This window comes from Symsagittifera roscoffensis, chromosome 9 (assembly GCF_963678635.1).
Source record: "Symsagittifera roscoffensis chromosome 9, txSymRosc1.1, whole genome shotgun sequence".
In the NCBI taxonomy this organism is placed as follows: Eukaryota; Metazoa; Xenacoelomorpha; order Acoela; family Convolutidae; genus Symsagittifera; species Symsagittifera roscoffensis.
The window spans coordinates 1031703-1047775 of record NC_087070.1 but is presented as its reverse complement, the minus strand read 5'-3'; the positions used below and the strand labels follow the sequence as shown (position 1 = coordinate 1047775).

The 16073-nt window shown below is 32.4% G+C and overlaps 1 protein-coding gene across 1 annotated transcript in view; it reads left to right on the top strand.

The window, feature by feature from the left end:
* Positions 1–361: 361 nt before the first annotated feature.
* Positions 362–16073, top strand: part of LOC134853899 (uncharacterized) — a gene marked incomplete in the record, with an annotated part of 183882 nt that continues 168170 nt past the window's right edge. The window contains 1 exon segment of the mRNA XM_063869861.1: positions 362–1622. Within this exon segment, the coding sequence (XP_063725931.1) occupies positions 1484–1622 (139 nt within the window).

Here is a 16073-nt window from a genome sequence, read left to right as displayed (position 1 = left end):
AAGCGAGGAGGGCGAAATTGATTTTTTATTGTCTTTTGATTGTTTTTAAAGAGACTGCTACAGGCGACTGCTAATTAGTGCACTATTCATAACCAGCTTATAACTCAATTATCAACTGTCGAACCCAAATTTGTTCCTGCCCGCTTGCCTTTTGTTCATGCCAAATTTGAGCCTCGAGGCTGCTCGCATACTTCTACCCTGTGTGCCTACTTTAAACCCACTTCAATCTTTACCACTTAACCCACACCCCCCCCCCCCCCACTCGCCCCCATAATTCCCAACCCACCGGGGTACTACACACCAACCCTTTCTCATACAGGGTTCGCGGTGATTTTTCACCCAAATTTCGCTGCCCACTAATTTTTCAGATACGCGCTTTTAGATTCACGTCAATTAGAGCACCATTGAAACCTTCAGAATAAGTTGAACAGAACAATTGCGTGCTAAATAGTCAGTCCATCTTTTTGATTGATACGGACTATCTGACGTGTAGCTCGAATCGCGTCCAGTTTTGCCCAAATTTGTCCCAAAATTTAGCCCCAAAGCTATGAAAACTGAAATTATCTAACCACTGGTCCCTCGAATCTTTTATTCTTGTCATACCATAGTCGAATCTGCTTATATTTTATTCTATCTTGATTGCCATAATTCAACTCTACCATTTTTTGGTCTATTTTAACTGTATTATAACTCGCGCATCCGAAGCTAATTTGGCTTTCTGTCCAACCGAATTATCGATTGTTTATCGGGGTTATATTGCGTATATTGTCATGTACTTACCAGATAGATAAACACATATCACCGCCCCAGTCCGGCAACTATATCTTTCAATTTTTCATTGAGAATTTACACGCAACCGATGCTATAAGGCATACACCTCTTTTTTTCTCCTAAAATTACTTGCATTTTTTCAGTCGAAGTTGGTACTGCAACTAAATAATAACCCTAAGATCAGACGAATTAAATCCGGATTTTTTTAAGTTATAGGAAGTTACCTGCTTTGTCAATATTACAGGGCAGGCTTCATAATTTTTGAAGAAAGTTTGTAAAACTAGTAGTGAGTTATGCTATACCATTATTTAATTTAATGATACTTAAATTTTCATATATTAGGCAACGGAATGTATTTACAATCATACCGTGCATAGCTTGTGCTAAGCAAAAAAAACACCATTCACCTTAAAAACTATTTTGTAGACTCTGTTCCACGATTACGGTTGTTTAATTTATTTAAATTTTTGACACCGTTACCAATATTTCTATCAAAATAGTTTATTGACGGGTATTAAAAACAGAAAAACGTGCGACTTAAGCTGTTTTCCAAATAATTATCTATATAGATCCTTTATTTCGCAGGCAATTTTATTCACAGTTTAATTTTCCCCATCATCAATAATTTAAAAGCCTTCTTTTTACTTTCTTATATTGAATTCACGTAGTTTCCCCATCATAATAAAAGTTATTAAACAATCCGTGACAAAAAATGGATAAACGTAGCAATAAATTTCCTAAAAAGGAAACGGGGATGTCGGCTCCGAGCCCAGAAGCGAACGAGGGGATTGCAGTGGACTTCGGCGGTTTGGACATTGTCAGTTTGTTCGATGATAAAACGAAACAAATTGGTAAGTAAATATCTATTCTTAAATATTGAGAGTTATAGACGGCTGCGATGCAACTAGCATACAATGCTCTGATTATCGATATTTTTTCATAACTAAATTTGTATCATCATGTGCATTATTTTTAAATCACAATCACGACTAAAAAGTGTATTTAAGTTGCATCACACTCAATATCGTGCGAGAACTCTCGGAGTATATCTGATTTATCGTGGAAAAAAATTACAGAGCTTAGGTCACTGGTTTTTCCCCTTGAAAGTCGACAGAATTCCAATTTTAGGTGAAACGCTGAAACATTTTTTTCCAGCCAAAGTTGAGGAGCAGAATTTCGTTCTTGGGTCGAGGGCTCACTTTCTGTTTCGACCGTCTCAAGAATTCAATAATTTTTGTGCGGACAATGGGGTACAACAACAAAACGTCAGAAAGGTCCATTGTTATGACATTCATTACTAGTTTTCTCAGTCGTGCGTCGAGTTGCGATTCGCGTCGAGCTTAGAAAGATGTCTGAATGTCAAAAAGTAGAGAATTCTAGAGCAGAATTTTGGCCGACCTCTTTTTCTAGGCCGAACAAATTAATTTTCTGAGCTTTCCCAAACCACTATAAAGACCCTAATCTGACCAAATTGAAGACTATAAAGACAAAAAAGCGTTTTTAGGCACTTTTTGGAAAATTTCTACCAAAACTTGTGTATTTTCTGCGCGCTCCCCCTTCAAAATTAGCATAGATTGGCACCAAAGGCGCCTTTAGAAAAATTTTAAGGTAAGTAAACCAAAAATGGATATCTCAAAGTCGTACAAAGGGGGGACCCATTGGGTCGACATGGGGTCGAATTCCTGAGGGGAAGCGTCCGGCACACCCGCCCTAAATCCGCTACTGGTTTAAACAGATCATTACCTCACATGAACGACCGACCCACATTCCTTGAACATTAGAAAAAAAAACTAAACTAGAAACATTTTTTTCTCGCAAAAATAGCTGAGGTGTAGAGCAATCAGTTGTTATTGTTTGGTTTGTTCTTACTTTTACTTGTATCAATATGAATTTGATAATATGAATCCCCTGGCTCAAGTTATATCAACGCTATCTATTTGTTTCTACAGCACCAAATTACGGAACTTTAAACTTATGAACTGTTACTAATAATTTAAGTGGCTACTGAAAACCCAAAAGGGCAACAGCAACATTTCTCGAAGTTCTGTTTATTTCCCATACGAATCGCAGAAAGTTAGCTTTTCAGCCTTCTGAATAGTTAACTATGTTATGTGTTAACAATATTTGTTCCGACTTAAATAATTTATCAACTTATGTTTAACATATTACGCGATAACAGGATAAAAAAACCTATTCGGCGTAATAACAAACTCCAGCAGTATGTTCAGCTCGTTTGCTCGAAATGAAACTTTTATGCGGAATTGATTTTTGGTTGATTTTACTGTCCGAAAATTTTTTCCGTCTTTTGATATTATTAAAAACAAACATTGTTATTAATCTTTTTCAAAATATAAAAAGATTTCTGATCAGATTTAATGTGAAAACATCCAAAACGTGCTTGCGGCTTCAGACTTTTTTGGACATTATACAAAAAGTCAATATTTTTCTTCATTGTGTCAAATATTTAAATCCAAAATAACATGAAAAAATTATTGTATTTTTATTGAGCAAAAATCATCTGAAATACGCTGGACCACTAGTTTCTAAAAAAATGGCAGATTTTACAACTTTTACAAAAAATCTTAAAAATTCCCACAAAATCCAAAATTCCGAATCTGACGCAATAAAAAAACGACAAAGTCAAAAAACGAAAAAGCAGTGTTTTTTTTGAAAGTTTAAAAGACAAAAAATATGTGTTAATAATGCAACTTTTCATATAAGCAACTCTGATCAATTTGGTGATTGCAATTTTCCAGACGATTTCAAATTGTCGACGATGAGCTAGGATGTTACAAAATTCACAGGGTACAAGCTATTTTTGTAGTCGGAAAACAAATCTCTAAATTTTGACCTAAAACACGTCCAATGATTTTCAATTTTTTTGATATAATCAGATCACAAATAACAAAACCTCATCAAGATATCTCAAAGGTTTTAGGTATCTTATCAGAAAATCATTTTCACTTAGCTTTTTAACTTTTTTTTGGGTTCTTTGAGTAGATTATATTTATAGTAGATTATATTTATATTCGAGTAGAGTTTTTTAACATTTCCATTAACACTAACAGACTATTGCTTTTTTGACGTTGAGTTTTTGATCATATTTTGAAAAACAAATAATAAAAATTGAAATAGTTCCTGCAAATTTGTAGATCAAGGCTTGGCGCCCAAGTTTTTAGGAGGTTAAAAATTTTACTTTCGAATAGTTGTGAAAAAAAATGAAAGAAGCTAAAAACTTCAGGTTTACTGATGATCTTGAATTTTTTGAAAAAAATCTTACTAGAGATTTGCAAAGGACTTTAAAGTTTTGCAGGAACTGTGTTTTCCTATTCGAGTACAATGTAAAGAATTTTGCAAGACGTTAATTCCTAGACAAGTTTCTTTAAAAACATGAAAAAGTATCTTATGCAGTCCGAATAAGTTGATCTAACAGGGATCTCTCTGAAGCTAAGAGTTCAATTTTTTGCTTTAAAATTTGTGTAACTCAATCTCTAACCACCTAGACTAATTTTTGTAACTCAATCTCTAACACCTAGACGGATGATTTTTTTACACTTAAGTTTTACTAGTGACGTATAATATGTGCATTTTGAGCTAAAATATTCAAGAATCAGCTTGAGAGTTTCGGAAAAAAGCACTGAGCATTCCAAAGGAGCATTAAGCATTTACAAAAAATTATGTAATTGCTTGCAAATCTTGCAAGACTCTTCCTTGGTTTGCCTTCCAAGACCGCTTGAGGAGATCACTGAAACAATAAAACCAGTAAAACTGAGTTTAAAGAAAATTATGGCCTCCTGGCAGCTTTTGCAACAGTGATTATTTAAATCTTAAGCTAAAATCATGTTCAAAAAATAGTTATCAACTGCTTTTTCAAATACCTTCAAAAAGAAAAATAAAACAACGTTGACTAAATTAATCACGCTAAACGAATTCATCACAAAATCTTGAAAGCGTTTTGATCTATTCAGCCCAATCTTTCGAAGAAAAATAATGATAGATAAAGATAAAAAAAGATAAGACTACATTGCAACTGGTTGTTTTAGACTAATTTTCAAAAAATTTACCGCCTTAACTTTATTTTAAAAAAAAATAACAAAATAAATGTTTTATCTAGCCGAAATTAGTTAAAAGATAATTTGATGTCAAGCAGTTCACTGTAGATTTCTTAATTAATTTCAAACAACGAGAAAGCTAGAATATTTGAGGTGAAACACATATTTTGTAATCAGGCACCACAATAACCGTGATTTTTAATTTTCGGTTGTTTTACCTTTTTAAAACTCCTTAGAACTCTAAATTGCTCAGATCAGTTAGGAATTATCGCAGAGGTTGTCGCGTAGTTTGAATCAACCAAATTGGTTAGTTTTCATTAATATATTTAACAATTTTTTCGCACTTTAAGCAACTTTTGCAATGTTTTGCCAAAAATCAATTCAGTTGGCAAAGACACGTTTTGCTGTTTCAACATTTTTTTTTAATTTTAGAACGGATTGCAATTTTAATTAAATCGTTGTTTTATTTGTGTGTTTAAAAATTATTATTTTTTGTAGGTAAAATAATATTCTCTTTGGAGTTATCTTCCAATTTTTACCACCCAATTTTTACCAATTTTTACCACCCAATACGACTTGGTTGAAAATGTACTGTTTATCCGAAATTATAAATGACAAGTATATAAATTTTTGTTAAAATATATAGTTTTAAATACAGTTGAAACAAAGCCAACAGACATCTGAAAATGTGTCAATAACCTCAACGAGGCCTGAACAAATAAATAAAACATATATATCAGCGTACAACTTGCTGAATGAATGAAGTTTTAGAATGAACGTAAACAATCTAAATATATATATATATATATATATATATATATATATATATATATATATATATATATATATATATTTCATTTCACTGGAAAAACAACAATTCATATTCTTTCTTTGAAATTAAAACTGAAAATTTTTTATACGCTTCTTATACATTTGTTTTTGCAAAAAATAATTTGCCTCTCTTTTATTAAATAAAGTTAGTTTGAAGTTAAAATGAACTCAAAAGTCAAACGACAAAATATTATATCAGCATTAGCAAATTGTAAAAGTTTTTCTGGAAAAAGAAACGAAAAAAAAACACGTGGCTTTAATAATTTTTTCATTGAATCATTCAATCTTAAGAATCGAGCTTAAGTGTTTTCAGCAAAAAAAACGAAGACAACAAAAATTGAGCATTTTAAGCTAAAAAAAGAAACACAACTAAAATAAGATTGAAGGTGACGCAAGCCTACAAACTTTTGAAACACAGTGCGTTTCAATTAGATCTTTGCGCTTAATTTATCGAAAAACAAAATTTAATTATTTTTTGAGACGAAGAGTGTTCATAAGGTTAACAATTTATCAAGATTCGAACAAAACATTTAGTTTTTTGGTTAAAATTATTTATGTTAACACTTGAATATGAATGCGCCCTGTTTGACTTTTGGCCTGTTTTGTTTTTAGAGTTGACTTATTAACACAATCGATTAAGAAAAATTAAAAATGATGTAAAAACGATTAACACAATCGATTAAGAAAAATTAAAAATGATGTAAAAACATCTGAATATTTTGTAGTTTTTAAGATGGGTTTCAGTTGTTAGATTCCCCAGCTGAAAAGAAAGTTCACGGATTAAGTTCTCAACAAAAAATAAAACATTTTGCAATTTAAAGAGCTCACATATGAAGCTCGCATTTGAAAAATGGTGAATTTTAACGTTTTCACTAATTTCGTTTTCTTTTTTTACTATCTGTTTGCTATCTGTTTTGATATCTGATTGAAATCTCAACAAATTAAGAACTTTCTTTATCAAACTGGCCTGGCATGTTACGAGCGTTCTATCTATTAACAAAACCTCCACAAAAAACACCGTGCGCTTTTGTTATTCAAACTTCCTCGTGAACGATTGTAGAAAAAAAATTTCGAACTTTTTTCCTCTACTTGCACAGCCATATTAACTACTTTTGCAGTTTTTAATTTCATTTAGAGCTGAAGCTTCGAATCTTTCCTGCTTCTCTTTTTTGCCTCTTTGGAGAACATGAACAGTCGAACGGGGGTAATGCTCTGAGAAAAGTGACAAACACGTATTGTTTCAAAGTGATTGTTAATTTTTTGCTCTTCAATAAAGATTAATTAAGCTATGAAAAAATCAAGAACGACCACCCATGCTGAAAAAAAGACGGATCAAAGGACTTCAATTGATAGAAAAACGCCGATGATACAATTCTGTGCCATTCCATAAAAAAAACAATCGTAAGAAAATATCATGCTCTGCATTCATTTTTTTAAATAAAAGAATCGTATGATAAGCGTTTTTTTTTCGATATTGAATTTGTATGAAAAGCATTTTTCCATAACCTACAAAAAAAAATTTATCTTTTGCTTTAAATTTTTGTGTTTTGGCCAGAAACAGCAATCAAAGTATTTGACAATTGAAAAAACTAATAGGTTAAGCAGCATTAGAACCGCAGATTAAACTACGTATTAGGAATGACTTATTATTGAAAAATCATATTTTTTTTGTATATGGCTACGAAACCTCCATTCCAAAAAAAAAACGATTTTGTAAAAATTAAAGATGAAAACTTTGACTTCAAAAAAAAGCATTGTTTGCAACTTTTGATTTGTTTGGTGAAAACTACTGTGACCTCGTTAAAGACAAAACTTTATATTTTTGTGCGCAATTTTTTGGGCAACCGGTTATTTGATCATAACACTAGTTTAGATAACTCAAATTAGAACAAAGAACATTTTTTCAATTTCTTATTGTTCGTAAATAAAAAATAATTGTCAAGCAGTTTTCCCAGGCTAATGGAAGTCAATTTTTTGACAAACAAAAGGGCCTTCATTCAGCAGAAAACGGCAATGAATATAGACAAAATTACTTTAAAACAAATAAGATTTCGGAAGTTTTTGAATAGAAAAAATGATTGTCATACATTTTTCCTGATTGGAAATTAAATGGTAAGCATTGTTTTTTATAGAAATTGTGTGATAAGGTTGTTTTTGGCATGAAGATAAACAAACCGGGGTATTATAATTTTGAAGAATCAACACACTTCAAAATCCTAACTTGTCCCTTTTTTTTCGATTAATATCTGTTCTTCGCCCTTCTCAACAAGAAAAATCAATTTGATATTTTAAGAGACTGTGCTATCAGCACCTGAACTTCAGAATGGGTTGAGTAATACCCCTAAAAAAGAGACCTTCATTCATAGTTTCATGATACGCTAAAAAATAATAACTTTTTTTGTGCAAACTCTTCATTCATCAAATTTCTGTTTTCTTTCATATTCAAACTATAAATTCACGGAAGTCATTTTATGCTACTTCGATTTGCTTTTATTGAGCCTACATGCCAGAAAACCAACCGATATAGCAATTTGATGGATAAAATCCAGATTTACGGATGGTATATTCAGAGAATCAGCCTCAAAATGCCCCTGGCGTGGGTGGAAAATACGACGACAAAAATTGATTAAAACAGACCGAATTAATCGTCATTCAAGATGAAACATCAAAAGATTTTTGCCTTGTTATTCTTTCCCTATTGTTTCATTCGAGCGGATTAATTCCTTCAGCATTTATCAGGTTAAGGATGCATAAATTTACTTAACCGATTTGTTTCGAATAATCAATTTAATCTCACAAGTTTGCTATCACGTTTTCTCGTTTTCCATTTTCGGTTTATGTTCGTTTTGCCTTGTTTTGGTCATAAAGCGTGAGCTTGTTAGGGGGAGAAGGGGGCGGATCTAGGATATTTTCTCGGGGAAAATGCGATTTTTTTAAAAGACTTTTGTAGGTCGACAAATTGATTTTCTGAGCTCTTCAAATCACTAAAAAGAGTTAGTTCTGTACCAAAGTTTCTGCGCCGTGCAATCATAGTACTAAAAAAAACGGGTCAAAAAAGCGTTTTCAGGTACTTGCTAGAAAAGTTTGAGCAAAAAATTCGAAACAAGGGGGGGCGAGGAGAGGGTTGCGGTTTTAAAAACTTTCCCGGGTGAAGTTGCATTTTTTTCAAACGCTCAAATCGGAAAAAATAGCCTCTTGTGTTCGTGAAACAAAAAAGCGCACGCCTAAACAAAATTTTTGTATCTTCTAGTAAAAAAAAAGCATTTCTAAAGATCTGAAGTTTCAAAATCACAAAACTCAAAGCCAAAATTTTGACTTAACGGAACTTTTCTTCAACCATTAATAAACTTAAAATTGAACAAAAGTTTTTGATCGTGGTTCTATTGGTTCACTTCGCACTGCTGGTATTTTGTTTGCCAATTGAGTTAATCGTCCTTTATCCGCACTGATCCTATCAGCCATTTGAAGTTGAGTTTTCCAGACATTATTTTAAGAAATTATTACAACTGCTAACTTCCTAAATTTCCCAAAAATACGGCATAAATCAGTCTGCGTTAATCGCAACAAATCAAATCATGTTTGATACTTGCTGTGATCAAATTGTTCAAGTTTATTGTTCCGACTTTTGAAGAAAGTGAGAAATATGTAAGCCTTGAGTCTTTTTTCTCATTCCGACCAAATTTATAAAAGTTGAAGCGTATGGAAATTGATCCGGAAATCTTTGGATTACCAAGCGAGCTTTTACTAGACAAAAACGGCGATGGCAACGCTTCACGATTAATATCTTCAATGTTTCAATGCGCGAATTACTTGAGCGTGGCAAACTTTCCGCACCCACAATTGTTCCAATTTCAACTCAAGATATCTATATTTGGCCATATTTTTTCTTCTCCTATGTTAGCACTTGCATTCGATTTGAAAGTTTAAAGTTTATAGTTAATCAATTTTTTTAAGCAAAATTATTCGAGACTAGTTAAGAGGCAGTCGGAACATTCAGGGCTTTGCTCTCATTTACGAGCAGACTTGTTTTTGAATTGTTTTACTGCTTCCAAACAAAACTTATTGATGTCAATTTCTTTCGAGAAGCAAAACAATTTTACGCTCTTGAGCCATTTCTGCTTTCTCGTGTTTTCAAAATTTAAACATGCAAAGTTATCATTTTGACTTGCGAGGAAATGCGTAAAACTTATGCTTGGATGGACTTTTTTTTATTCAATCCACTTTTGGACACCATCTAAACTAATTTATGCGCGTTGTGAAGATTTCTTATCTCGCTCAAGTAACGCAAAATAATTATGCGTAGCAAATCAGCCCGCACTATAAAAATGTTCCAAGTATAATTGAGAAACTTGATATTTGACATTGACCAAAAACGAAGTCTTTTTTTATTGTCTTCAGCAACAACAATTGGATACCAATTAAGAGGCAGTCGGATCATTATGAGCTTTGCCCTGATAGAAATATACAAACATCTTCAATTTCCTGGATATTTAACTCTTATTTTCTAGTTTACGCAGCATTTGAGCCGTGTGGAAATAATATGAATTAACTTGGAACAAATTTGAGTCGATGCCAACAGGATAAAACGCCACCAACAACTTTTTGCGGAGCATTTTCAAACTGATAAAAGAAATCTTTTCGAAACGGTTGAAATAATTGACAAAACAGTCAATTCGAAAAATTTCGAAACCCGAGAATTTGAAAATGAATTGGAGGTCAAACATCCTTTCAAAATTGAAATCAGGGAGTCGACATCTTTAATCAGGTTATTTTTTTTGTTAAAAAACTATTATTTCGATCGCTCTAACTGGTCTGGGAAAACAAACAAACCCAATTTTGCATGCTCCTTACTTTCATCAAAAATTAAAATGAAAGTTATCATTGAAAAATATCAAGAAATCGAATTATTTTTTGATATTCTTCTCGCTTAGTTCATGAAAATGTTTTCCGGTCAATTTTGTTAAATGGTGCAAAATAAAAGCTATTTTGTCGGGAAAAAAATTTTGAGCCCTGTTTTTGGTCATTTTTTCAGGAATTGGAACAAAAATCAATTGCATAAATCGATAATCTCCCATCTAGCATAGGTTTGTTAGCAATTCAATTTTGTCAAGTTTTTTGAAACCTGGGGTCAATATTGACTGGGTAGCGGTAAATTTACATTATAAAAGACAGAAGTGATGTTAAGACACCCAACAATTTGCTTTTTATGTTTTGATTTTTTGGTTTTCAAAAATGATAAAACTTTAGAAAAGATGATTTGATTTTTTCTTTAATCGTACATTAGTATGAAAATTTTTAATCAGAATATCCTAAAGTTTGGGAATTAGAATATCATAGAGATTTGTTGTAGTTCATTCAAAACTAGGAAAACTGTTTAATTCAAGATAAACACATTCTCAAGCGAGTAATGATCTAGTAAAACTTTTTGTAGATTGATGATAATGGTGATATGGGATCCAGTTGTAACCTTTACTTTTTTAATTTGTCGTACGATCAATTAGTCAGTTTTAGTTTTCAATGAAAACTTTTTGAGCATGGATTTAAGCCAAAGTCTTTGTTTGTCAGGAAAATTGCAGTGAGCCGTAGAACATCCATTTCTTTCAGTAATTTTTTCATGACTTTGAGAGTTCTTGATTTAGTCAATTTTCGTTACTTAGAACTTGGTTCTCAAGTTTCAATAAACTTCATTATCAATATAGAAGGATCACAAATAATTTTTTCCGTTCTCGTTTAAACACTTGTTTGTGTCAGTTGGAATATGGAAAATAATGATTGAGTCTGAAGTTTCTATCACGGGTACAGATGCTTTATATGTTATACAGTCCAGTTTTAAATTAGTTTGTCCAGCAAGGATATCAGAAAGTTCTATCGTGTAGAGTTGAGGTTATCTTGTGATGACATATTCATCAATTTGCTTAAGTTTTTCAAAAGTAAGAAGGTCGAAGAATTAACATGAAAACTGAGCTTTTCGTATCTGTCGTGTCACTGAATCGTTGATCTCTTTGTGTTTATTGGGAGTAAAACGCCATTCATTTCACTTTACTCCTTGTAAAGAGAAACCTAATTCAATCTCATTAATGCTAAGAAATAAATTCTTTTCAAAATAATCACGTCAGTGAGATACTCCTGCCCATATGAAGGAAGAGCAAATAAAAAACTAATTGCTTATATTGTTTGCATAGAGAATTGCGTTAAATAAAGCCAATTTTTTAGTATCAAATTTGTTTTTTTTCTCCATTTTGTCTTGTAGTCGTCTCAGTAGTCATAGGCTAAATAAATATTTCGAATAATGAAAATCAAGATTAAAAAAAGTACTTTGAAGCTAAAAAATCTGATAGAATTAACACGTTTGATAATAAAACTTCGTTCGTGTGAAATTTTTAATTGTATCACATATCTAAGTAATACATCGTTTGAATCCCAATTTTTTGTTTGTTTTAACCCACGAAGAAAATCAGATACATGATGGAAACTCTATTAAAGCTGAAGAATATAATTGTGAACGTCAAGTATCAAAGGGAAAACTTTTATCGACAAAACAGCCATCCTAGTAAGCTGGCCGACCTCTAGATCCCATATGGTTACGCTCATCAACAATTGGACCAAAAATTTCCAGTTTTGCTTGATGTAAATGCGCTTGTTTTAGGCTTGTTGTTTTTCAGTTCCAATTGAAAATGTTTTCACGACCCTCCTTGATTAGGTAGTTGTATGTTTGAAAAAGATTACGCATCTGTAAAGTTTTTAGCTCTTTTTTCTGTCAGTTGCAATGTCTTAATTGGTCTCTTCCAGTTGCTTAAGTGCTCCCGCTTGATCACAGAAGATTTTGAGTGGGCAGCAATTCAAATATTGGTTGTTATTTGCTCTTTTACTTCGGACTGTAAAATAGTTTGAACTCATTTTTTTTCCAGAGGTTTCAATTTTTTTTTAATTTTGAGTTTCATGTGCCCACGCGTGATCCGTTTTTTTTTCGTGCAGAAGTGTACGGTGTTCTTAATTGCATTGCTTGCACGTACATTTGAATTATAGGAAAAGATTCTTATTGTGATCTTTCACCTTCGTAATGACCAGTTTGATAAAATTCTGCCAGACGTTGAATTGGGTACAATATGCGATCTCTGGATTAAAATATTGCTACTGTTATTCTCGGTCCGATTCACAGTAGCTTAATTATTGTCGGTAAGTTTTATCTTAGTTTTTTTTTCAGTTCTGATAGTTTGATTTGGAGTAGCTCGTTGAATTATTTCCTCGTTGAGGGCATCTCTTGACCATTGTTTTCCTTTATCTGGAACCATTCAGTCAAGTCGGTTAAAGAAAGTAGTTATTCTCAACAATATGCCTGTGCCAATCAAATTGATCTGGATTTGGAAACTTATCAAGCTCCTTGGTCAAATTTGTAGTTGAGTTGATATCACTGATGAAATCTATTTACTTGAAATTATCAACCTTTGTAACCAAAAACGTAGAAAAAAACAGAATTTTTTTGAGCTGGTTGTGTGTCGTTGCTCGAAAAAATTTCAGCTTATTCAAAATTGAGTTGATTATTCTTTAAAAGTTTACCAAAAAAAAAACAATTCAGTGCTAGTTGTAATGTTTTGCCATTGCAGCCGTATCCTTTCGGCAATGAGGGCGGTTTTCTCTTCAGAAGAAATTGGAGATGTTTTTTTTTCATTTTATCGAAAACTCCTTAGTGGTTTACAATTTGGGTACTGAGTTCATGAAGCAAGATATTAGTTATTTCTAAATAAAGTATCGCTTCGTTTGTTCCATTGTGTGATTGTAGTAATTTTTGGTAGAGATACCAGTCTGATTGAACCCGGCTGGCCCCAGATGTTTTGATGTCTTGAACTGAAACAAAGAAACGTTTTTTTTTTGTTTTCTCATGTCTTCATGAAAATAGTTTTTTTTCTTGCAAAAAGCTTTTATGTGCTCTGTGAAAACTTCTACTGATAAAATAATGTAGAAAATGTCGTTAAATGATTCCAAACGGTTTTTCAAGTCCCATAATTTTTTCGAAAGATGTTGCTACTTGGTCCAAATTGTCTGTGTCTGAGTTTGTATCAATTAAATGAGATAAAAAATGGGTTAATATTAGTTTTTCAGAGGGTTTTTTGAGAATTATTTTGGTAAGCTTTGAAGACATAAAAGATTTTTGCGAATATTTTTGATCCTGAGAAAAATCGTTTCTGTTGTTTCTGAGGTTATTATTCCGCAAGACAAGTTGTAGCTCTTCGAGGCTTTTTTGCGCTCATAATGAAGCGAAGACTAAAAAAGACGACTAAAACGCTTTTGAAAACATTGTAAGGTGTATATAATGTATAAACACGGATTTTCAGCAATCACTGAAACGTTAAACTGCCCAGATTCGAACTTTTGTTTTAATGTACAAAAAATGTGTTTCGAAACCTAATGTTGAGGCAAGCAAAAGACTCGGGATCTCAGCAACTGCTAAAATAGAACCCGAATGTATTGAAGATTTCGTTTGATCAAAAAACATCTCTGAGAATATTCTAGAAACATTAAGAGGAAATTACCAGAATGGCCGAAAAACAAAATGCGTGTCTGAGAAAATTCGAGAAACAAAAAAGAAAAAACTCCGGGATTCAGCGATGACTGAAACAAAGCCAGGCCCAAGATATAATTTACGTGTTTTGTTGAAAAAGTAGACTAAATTTGGTAATTTTCACTAACAAAAGAAAATTTTTTAAAAATGGAATCAAGTTTTGTGTCTTCAAACGCAACTTTTATTCAGCAAAAATTTAGCGTAAAAAAGTATAATCCCTGGAACTCTCGCAAGCTTCTACCTATTTTTTGGAAAGAAAGTTCTGCGGGAAACTCTTTTTCAAACAATTTTCTCAGAGGAAAAACTAGAAATATTCGTTAACTAATCGTCAGTTGCTACCAAATCGGAATTCTCTGTATTAAAATTTTCTCTCGAACAATCGTAGAAAAAATTTATATCAGGGCAAAGCCTGAATGCTCCCACTGTCCCTTAATTCATATCGAATAGTTTTTGGGAAGAGAAATATTGAAAACTTATACATTTTGGATGATATCGAAGTCTAAAAATTTGAGTCGTACAAAATTAATACGACCAAATAGCTTGCCTCAATTCAAATTGGAGCAGTTTTCTTGTGCGGGTTAATCCGTCACGCATAAATAATTCGCGTTACGCTCTCAGCATTACAAATAAATTCTTCAAAGGGCACATAATTAGTCTAGAACATGGAAAATTTGGCAATTTTCAAACCGCCAAAACCTAACAGAAAACAATCGTCGATATCTTCAAAGGGGCATAAAAAAATTTTGTTGAAAATTATTATTTCGATCGGTGAAAATTTACTGAATAAAAAACCACACCGAGCATAAATATTTCGTTTTCTTCAAAAGTCGGAACAACAAGCCTTTAGTCAAGCAGTAGCGCAGAGTATAACAGGAGCGCCAAAACCTTGTTGTCAAACTATTAGTCTTTAGCAGTTACTAGATAGAAATTATTTTTCTGATTGCGGTTAATTTCATTTTTATTTTAAGGCGCATCATAACTTTTTCCTCTCTGTTTCCGACTAAACAGTTGCTTTTGTCAATTGGAATTTTAAAAACATTGAGTCTGAAGTTTTTAGCTAAGTATAGAATTGTGTCCCAACAACTTGTGCAAAGAGATCAGAGATTTCTGTTGTGTAGAATTTTTTTTGTCTTTTGAAGAAACTTTCTTATATTTGCTGACATGTTTCAAAAACCAGAAAGTCAAACAATCAAAAAGAATTGCGTTATTTTTGTAATCGTTGTTGATTTTGAATGTTTGATCTGTTTTTTTTTGTTTTGCCTACAAATCGAATTTCAATTCTTTAAACTCTTAAACTCCTTGTGAAGAAAAATCCAGTTCAATCTCGCTCTTAAGTTGAGATAATGTCTTTTAAAATTAATCGCGTCCAGGACAGAACTTAGTTGATTTGAATAACTCAAACGACGACCAAAAAAAACGCCAGTTTGATATCAAAAAGCTTCAGTGATGAAAAAGTAAAATTGAAGGTCTATCTCCAGTGCATTTATCAACAAGCGAAGCATCTAGTGGCAGAAAAATGAAGACCAATCAAACTATCAAAATTTAACACATTCACAAAAGCACAAAAAAAACGGTCAGATTTTCAAAAAATCTTAATTTTTTTAAACAAGGAACTTTTTTTGCCGTTTTTTTTCTGTTCTGCAAACCAATGGCTTCTGGCTGGTAATCTAACAAAAAAAACGAAAACAAAATGAGGCCTTGATGTTGATTGATGTTTTCCTGGACCTTCGGGGATTTCGCCCTGGTAAATTAATGAGGCGAAGCCTATTAATGTAATTGTTGATTAGATATTTCTCTGAAAGAATTTTATCATTCCGATTTTACGTAGTTCGCATTGAGTGTTGTTTTTGCTGATGATT